The sequence below is a fragment of the Anarhichas minor genome, unplaced genomic scaffold, assembly GCF_050575085.1.
Source record: "Anarhichas minor isolate MPS153535 unplaced genomic scaffold, ASM5057508v1 ptg000017l, whole genome shotgun sequence".
Lineage (NCBI taxonomy): Eukaryota > Metazoa > Chordata > Actinopteri > Perciformes > Anarhichadidae > Anarhichas > Anarhichas minor.
Window position 1 is genome coordinate 11,049,429 of NW_027466463.1, and position 7,725 is coordinate 11,057,153.

At 43.8% G+C, this 7,725-nt stretch overlaps 1 protein-coding gene across 5 annotated transcripts; it reads left to right on the forward strand.

The window, feature by feature from the left end:
* Window positions 1-648: 648 nt before the first annotated feature.
* On the forward strand, window positions 649-6,777 carry telo2 (TEL2, telomere maintenance 2, homolog (S. cerevisiae)). Of its 5 annotated transcripts, none has more exons than XM_076093566.1 (21): window positions 649-706; window positions 1,240-1,611; window positions 1,693-1,970; window positions 2,078-2,146; window positions 2,303-2,450; window positions 2,539-2,641; window positions 2,723-2,791; window positions 2,901-3,042; window positions 3,125-3,261; window positions 3,347-3,480; window positions 3,628-3,726; window positions 3,811-3,899; window positions 4,000-4,091; window positions 4,332-4,448; window positions 4,543-4,614; window positions 4,734-4,904; window positions 4,991-5,082; window positions 5,188-5,287; window positions 5,546-5,610; window positions 5,730-5,845; window positions 6,335-6,777. In XM_076093566.1, exons 2-21 carry the CDS (start codon window positions 1,271-1,273, stop codon window positions 6,454-6,456), a joined length of 2,556 nt encoding a protein of 851 aa, XP_075949681.1. In that variant the 5' UTR covers window positions 649-706; window positions 1,240-1,270; the 3' UTR covers window positions 6,457-6,777. The 5 variants fall into 5 exon arrangements, with proteins under 5 accessions (XP_075949681.1, XP_075949680.1, XP_075949679.1 ...); XM_076093565.1 differs by having other exon boundaries at window positions 655-717; XM_076093564.1 differs by having other exon boundaries at window positions 658-816.
* Window positions 6,778-7,725: the final 948 nt, after the last annotated feature.

Sequence of the window (7,725 nt, forward strand, 5' to 3'; positions counted from 1 at the left end):
TCATAAAACTGTATGTGAGCCAATTTGTATTATTAATACTCAGCATGATTAATCAAGAATTGTGCAAATAAGTTGATACATGGAAAAGTGAACAGGAAACGAATCCATTTAATTGATTAAAAACACGAAATCCTTGAATTGGCAATAAAAAATGAATGGTTTGAATTTTGTATTGTATGTGTCCCGGATTTGACAGAAGCTGTCATTGATTAAAGCTTGCTGACGTTTCTGTTGCTCATCACCTGCACAGACTGTTCATAAATCAACAGTGTTCCTTTATTAAGCCAGAGTAGCATGATTATTATGTCATGTCTTACTCGACTCATATGACTGTTATGAAAAGCTTAACCCTTTATTTCAGATGTTAAAATTAACTTTATCTTCACGATTAGTCAATTATTTTGTTATTCCTGAAAGCAAAAATCACAAATGTATGCTTGAATATTATTTTCAATAAATCCGAATATAATAAGACATGCACATTTCTTAATTGAGTAGTTCACCGAATAGTTAAATTTGTTTAGCGTGATAAACTGATTCGGGCATATCGAGCGTCCAGAGGTGTTACAAAAACCATTGACTTCTTGAATGCCTCACATGTCTGTCCCCGGAACCTTCCTTCTCCTTCTTGCTCAACACGAACGTATTTTGAAGGAGCACACAGAGAGCAAAGCGAAGCACCACGGCGGGATATTCATGTTAAAACGTGAACTGACAGTAGGAACTGCAAATACCACCTCGAAAAAAATACTTTTTAATACAACAGTGACTATAAGTCATGTGATTTATTTTGCTTTGTTTAATAAACATGCTCAGGTGCGTATCAGTTTGGCTAACAGTTGTAAGTTAGCTAACTCACTTAGGTTGACTCAATGCACTCCAGTAAAGGTAGCTGTGTGTTTATCCATCTTCATTGACACCTGCTGTATTTTGGTACTTGGTTAACTAACGCTCAAAGCTACTGAAGTAACGTTAAAGGGAGGATTCACCTGAAAACAGTGACCTAATTCTTCCTATTATGATTAAAGGCTTTACATCCAGAGGGTTTTGGGGCGATATTCTTATGAAGCTTAATCCTTCATTATAAAACTCAAAATTGTAAAATGCACTCACTGTATATCTACAGACTTTTTTTTTTTTATGAACGTTGAATTTTCTGTGTAGAGATAGATGCATACTTGGTAGAAACCGTTCACAGTTGTTTCAGTCTGAGTTGTCCTTTTTAATGTTTCTGTTTAGAAAGTAAAACAAGGAAGTCACCATTTCCAAGATGGAGTCCCTTGCCCCGGATACTGAGGTTCGCGTGGTGGTGGCCCAGTGTTTCCGGACCCTCACTACATCCACAGATACCAAAGACATCGTCCCCGCCCTCCAGACGCTTCACTCTTACTTGGATGAAGGACCGGCGAGCAGAACCACCTCAGTTCAGCGGGCGGAGTTCAGGCGAGCCCACTTCACTCGAACCCTTGAGTTTCTCGTGAGCAACATCCAGGCCGACTGGCTGGCCGGCCTCACGGCCGCCCAGCAGGCGGAGCTATGGGACGGCTTGTTCCTCAAAGGCCCTCCAGAGCAGGCGCTGCTGGTGCTGATGGAGGGAATCGGAGCGCTAAGGTGGGTGGTGAAAAGGATGAGGGGCATGTTCATCATGTCGTCTGTTCACTAATTACTCTGTTATCTTCCCACACAACGCAGAGACAGCACAAATCTGGACCGCTTGGTCAGCATCACTGAGAAGTTCCTTCGGAGCGGTCGACTCGCTGACCTGCTGTGGTCCTACTGTCTGGAGACGGGTCCCTCTGATTCCCCCCAGCTCCGAGAGACTCTGCTGGGACGTATTGTGGCGCTGCCGGACGTCACCGCCAACAGGTTGCATCTAAAGAACAAGCGTCTTTTTCTTCCTCAGCAGTACTACCCACTGCTGGCCACAGAGATGCTCACTGCCCTGGAGCGGACCTGTCGAGCACTCAAAGGCGAGGAAACATCTTTTGAACTCTCCGCAATAATGCCAGCGCGGGGCTTGTGTCAAATATTTATTGTCGTGATCATTTCTCATCCCGTCTATTTGTGTATTTAACAGATGGCACAGACTGCTCCTTGACTTTTGTGGCTCAGACACTTGGAAAAGTGTGTATCCAGGGCCATAGTGGTGAGTCCAGTGAAAACGTATCTGTTATCTAACATTTTGTTTTCTAACAGTATCTATAGAACATGAATGGACTCCTGGTTATTTGTTCCAGGGTCCGTCGTGACACAGAACATCTGTTATCCTCGTCTTGACATTTTTATTTTTCCCCATCTACAGCTTTGGTGCTGGCCGTGCTGGCTCCGCGGCTGTCTGCGTGCACGCGCTCGGACATGGTGTGGCAGAGGGTTTGCTGGAAGCTGCTGCAGAACGTTCCGCAGCGATGGATGGAGAGCGTGCTCACTGGGCTGGTGCAGGCCGTCGGCGGGTAAGGCGGAGACAGGAACAGCCATTTAAACGGCTCAATCACTTTTCTATCTGCCTCTAATGACGCCAGCGTCTCACCTCTTTTCCAGGCCCGATGCGTTGGGCAGGATCATTGGCAATCTAGTGTTGACAAATAAGAAGGCCCAGTTTGTCATCACTCATAAACTGCTGTTACTGCAGTACAAGTATGAGGTAAGAAGATACCTTTCAGCCTGACAGTACACCGTATAATCGTATAAATGTACGTGTTTTCTTCCCCCCCCCCCCCCCCAGACTCAAGTCTTGAGAATTGTCCTGGGTTACCTTGCAGCAGACAGGGAGCGAAGGCCACTGCTCATCCAGGTGAGCGCATTAGGATGTCCAGCAGCCAAATGATATCACACTATATATATATATATATATATATATATTGATGATTTTGACGTGTGTGTGTGTGTGTGTGTGTTGTCAGGTGTTGCGGTCTGTGCTCCAGGCCTGGGCTAACCCCAGCGCAGTGAAGCACACGCCTCTCGAGCAGCAGCTGTACGTCAGCAAGGCCTTACTGCTGAGTGTCAGTCTGCTGAAAGACTCTGAGCTGCAGGAGCTCCGCTCAGGTACAAAACACAAGTCACTCCTTCTGTATGGTATGATCATGTGAGTGAAGGGATAATAAAGCTTGTAGCTCTCCTCTCGCAGAGTTACTTCAGTGTATGCTGGGCGGCATGCAGAGCCACCTGGACAGCAGCGTGGTGCGCATCAGGCGTATGGGCATGGTGGTGGGGGAGTGCTTGAGCTCTCGTATGGACATCAATAAAACCAAGCTGAAGTTTGAGGTACAGTCAGCGTGTTGATTGCGAGATACAGTGCTAGTCGGCCTGATGGGTCTGTGTCTGAGTCCGTATTGTGCTGCGTTTGTAGTACGATCAAGACGAGGGCACTCTGGAGCTGCTCTCTCTGATGACTCCCACGACTGGTGGTGAAGCAGAGGCTGAGCACGTGAACGGGTACGTGTGTCTTTACATCTCTGCAACTGTTACGTCAAGATTTGGGAGGTTGGTCATCATATCTACACACTGTATATAATCTTGGCAGCTAATATTCAAATGACTTAGCGACTACGTTTAATCAGTGGGCCAAGTCCCATAAAACTTAGTCACAATATACATTTGTCAGCAATGATTGTGGTCTCTCATCTGCAGAGTTGACTCTCCTCAAGAGACCAGTGAAACTACTCCCTCTACTCAGAACGCACCGTCTCAAAATAAGACAAAAACTGACCCAGACGCCGACCTGGACAGGTAAGAATTACTAAATATTCTTTGTTACACTAAGTGTATTTGTGGGAAGTGTTTCGTTAACTCCAAAGTCTTTCACTTGTGCAGCGACGATGAGCTCACTCCGTACGATATGTCCGGCGATCAGGAGACAAGTAAAGCATCCCCACCCCGCTACCTACGAGACTGCTTGGAAAGTACGTCTGCTTGGTTGCCGATCGCTTCCTATTTAAATCCTGTGCTGCTATAGCTCCAGCTCTAATAGTATTATTTTCTTAAATCTGATGACCCATCCAGCCTTAATCTCCTCTGAGGACTCGCTGCGTGTGGAGCTCACTTTGAGAGTCGCTGAGGGTTTGGTGCGGAAGAACGTCTTTGCAACCAGAGAGGTATGAAAGCGACGGACGTGTCCAGCGCTTCAGATTCATTCATTCCTACAATTACTGTTCATATCTGTTGCTTTTTTAATCCGAACATTCGGGTCCATTTATCATAAAACTGATACAGCGACAGAGGGTGTCGTTCCTTACTTTACTGTTATTGACTGTAGCGCAGAGATTTGAATGTTTTCTCCTTCCAGATCACTTCTCACGCTACGGTTCATGTTTGTTTGCTTGTTTGTTGATCAGGTCAGTGTCCAGCTGACCAAAGTGCTTCTTCACATGGAGGATAAATACAGCATAAATGGCTTCCTGAGGCTCCGACAGGCGACCATGGTGGCGCTCATTGTCACAGACTGTATCTCTGTATGATCCTTAGTATCTTCATTACCACACGGCTTTATCTGCATTTTAAAGCATTCGCTATCTAAGTAAACCGTCTCTTTGCTTTCCGTGACAGGTGACTCAGTATTTGACCACAGAGTTTTACTCCTTGAACTACAGTCTTCGCCAGCGGCTCGATATCTTGGAGGTGAAGACAACGGCTTCTCCACTTCTCACAGCGGCTTCACTAAATAAACGGAGTGATTTGAACTCTTTTTTTTTTTTGAGTGTAATCATGAGGCTGCTCTTGTTTTTTGGTTTTTCCAGGTCCTTACTCTGGCAGCGCAGGAGCTCTCTAAGCCGATGACTGAAAAGAGAAATCCGTCTCTGGGTATTGCCGCCGGCACTGACCTGACTCCGTACCCCGGTGACAACCCCGTTCATTGGCGAGAAGTAGTAGAGAAGCGGATTCAAAGCAAGACAAAGCGCCTCAGGAAGGTAGTTACCCCATACGTTCATCTGCCTTTTTAGTATTCGAGTGACGCTTTACTCCGTATCTCTACCGTCATTTCTTTTGTGCACAGGGTGCCACGCAACCTCCGGCTAAGGCCGCCCCTAACCGCTACGCCCCTGTTGCTGGACACTTCTTTTTTCCTCTGCTCAGCAATTATGACAAGTAAGTAATGCCCTTTCATACAGATTTCAAAGCTCAACACTCCTAGTTTTTTTTTGTGTGTACAGTTGAACGTTTTGAAACTGGAATGTGATACCTTTCTGCTAGGCCTCAGGTGACTTTTGACCTGTTGGGTGGCGACCATCTCGTACTGGGCAGGTTGGTCCACACCTTGGGCCTCTTCATGCATCTAGCAGTCAATGCACCGGTACTGTTATCCATCTGTCCATCCTGTGTGAGACGTGATCACAATGTAGAGCTTTTTATCATTGTCATTATACTCAAATTCTAGGTGTTGATGCAGTCTTTCAATATACTATATATTTTATTATAAAAGAGTAAATTAGCAATGGGAGGCAGGATAGTTGTAGTTCGGATGCTGTGGGAAAAGTCATCACAATGTCACATTAAGCTCATTTATATTGGAAGACAATATGAGATTCCTGTGACTTTTTTTTGTTTGTAGATAGCTGCACAGATGGGTTGTGCTTTACTGGACTTTGTGTGGGCGGTGCGCTACCATGTTGACCAGTAAGTATGTTGCGTATCAGGTTTCTACGCGGCTAATTGATCAAATCGGGGCAGACGGGATATTTCGTTATCTTACTCGTGTCCGAGCTGTAACCTGATTTCTGTCTGTTCTGTCTAAGGATGGTGAGACGAGGCGTCCTCTTCGCTGTTTGCTCCGTGTTTCTGAGCATGCCCAGTGAAAACCTGCTGGTGGACCTCAGTGATCAGCTGTTTGAGACCAGAACTTGGCTGGCAGGTAAAAAAAAACAACCATTATTTAAGCAATAAATTGTTTATATGTTACTAATAATAGATTAACCATAAAACACATGATTCTCGTAAATGCACAAAGGTCCCGAGGCTGCACCTGCATAATGTAATTCTGTCAGGGATGTCCCCTCAGGGACACATATTCATGCTCACACACACATACACACACATGCACAGCTGCACTGAGCATTTCTGGCAAGCAGATGAGTAATAAGGATGTCCTGTACCATGCGGACCGTGCATTACGTGACTGGCTCAGCAACAGTTGGATGTTTCTTTATCCCTCTGAGGATAAAAGTAGTTTCACATTGCTGTGAGCGACAAAAGGACACTTTTTTCCTCCCACATAGGATTGTTAACTGTGCAAAGAAAATGCCAGGATGATGTGCGTTTGATTGATTTTGTAATTATACTGAGAGATGGAGACTTTCCTGCAGCCGCTCATAGTCATTGTTTGTGTTGTTAATGTCCACAGATGTGGCTGAAGAAGACCCCGATGCAGATTGCCGAAGTCTGGCCATACAGAGTTTGGTGCTGCTGGATAAGAGCCTAAAGAAACAGCTGCAAGATCAACAAGCACTGAGCATGGAGTCATGATCTCAGCGTCAACAATGAACGATGAAATACTGAATGTGTCTCCGATGGGGGGGGGGGGGGGTGCAGTGCCCTCGCCCTCGCCTCTGTCTCGTCCTCAAAGAGCCAGAAGGATTGAGGTCGATGGAAGTGATGTTCCGGATATTTGCCGACACATTTTTCATTTCCTGGAACACGCAAGTCAACCAGTGGAAAAGGAGGGCACATGTTTGTGAATGTCTTTCTGCATAACTAAGTCATGCACACACAAACATTTCAACACACTGTGTTGTCGGACATATTGTGTATTATGTGTGAATTATATATATTATATATATTATATATATATATATATATATATATATATTATATATATTATATATAGCATAATTGATGGAATGGAGAAAAGAATGCCATGTTTGTACCCACAAATAAAATGTAAGTTTTGAGGATATCCTTTTCAAACTCTTTCCTGTTCTGGCACATCTCTCTCTGTGTGTGTGGTTGTTTGTTTGCAAAAGGACATCCTGTGAGTATTCACGTGCATACAAGGATTCACAAATAATGGAAATACTAATACTACTTCCTCCTGTGACATAAATGAAACGTGAGTTCATCTGTATGCTCACAAACAATGGAATGTTTTTAAATATACAGTTTATAGTTTTATTCGTAATGATCTTGACTTGATTACTGTGGCGTATTTAGAAGGAAGATCTGCATTGATTTGCCCACCTTTTTGTGGTTAATACAGATACAATAATGTATTTTTCCTACTATCCCTCCCTGTTTATTTGTATTTAAGTCTTTAAGGCTGAGAGTAGGTCAGGACATAACAAGGACCAAAGATTGTTTGAGTTTACCTTGACGGGTAGTGAACGGTTAATACTAAACATGAATGAAAATAATAAACGATTGTTTGGATTGAAATTAAAAGCACATCTGCATGTGCAGTGCCATAATCGGCAATTATTTAAGAAATATTCACCTACATCTCAATACCAACAAGGTACGACATTACATCAAACCCAGCAATCTGCGTTACCAATGTTCCTTTTGATAAAACTGAGTGAATGTGAGCACTGTGACGATTACATTGTAACTCGAGATCATTTTGATTTATAATGTTGAAGGGTATTTATTTGACTTTATCACTACAGCAGAATTTAAGTTGAATACAACAACTTGCTACTGTGAATATCAACAGCTGCTCTAAACGTTAGATTAAAACAGTGTGAGTTTAAATGTATTTATCTGTCAAGAAACTGAATAACATCAGATGATGAGATGGTT

What these genes read in the sequence shown, in the direction of transcription:
- telo2 (XM_076093566.1), top strand. Translation starts at nt 1,271, where the DNA reads ATGGAGTCCCTTGCCCCGGATACTGAGGTTCGCGTGGTGGTGGCCCAG. An exon ending in GACCTGTCGAGCACTCAAAG is followed by an intron (nt 1,971 to 2,077) that starts GCGAGGAAACAT and finishes TGTATTTAACAG; the next exon opens with ATGGCACAGACTGCTCCTTG. An exon ending in CCTACGAGACTGCTTGGAAA is followed by an intron (nt 3,900 to 3,999) that starts GTACGTCTGCTT and finishes TGACCCATCCAG; the next exon opens with CCTTAATCTCCTCTGAGGAC.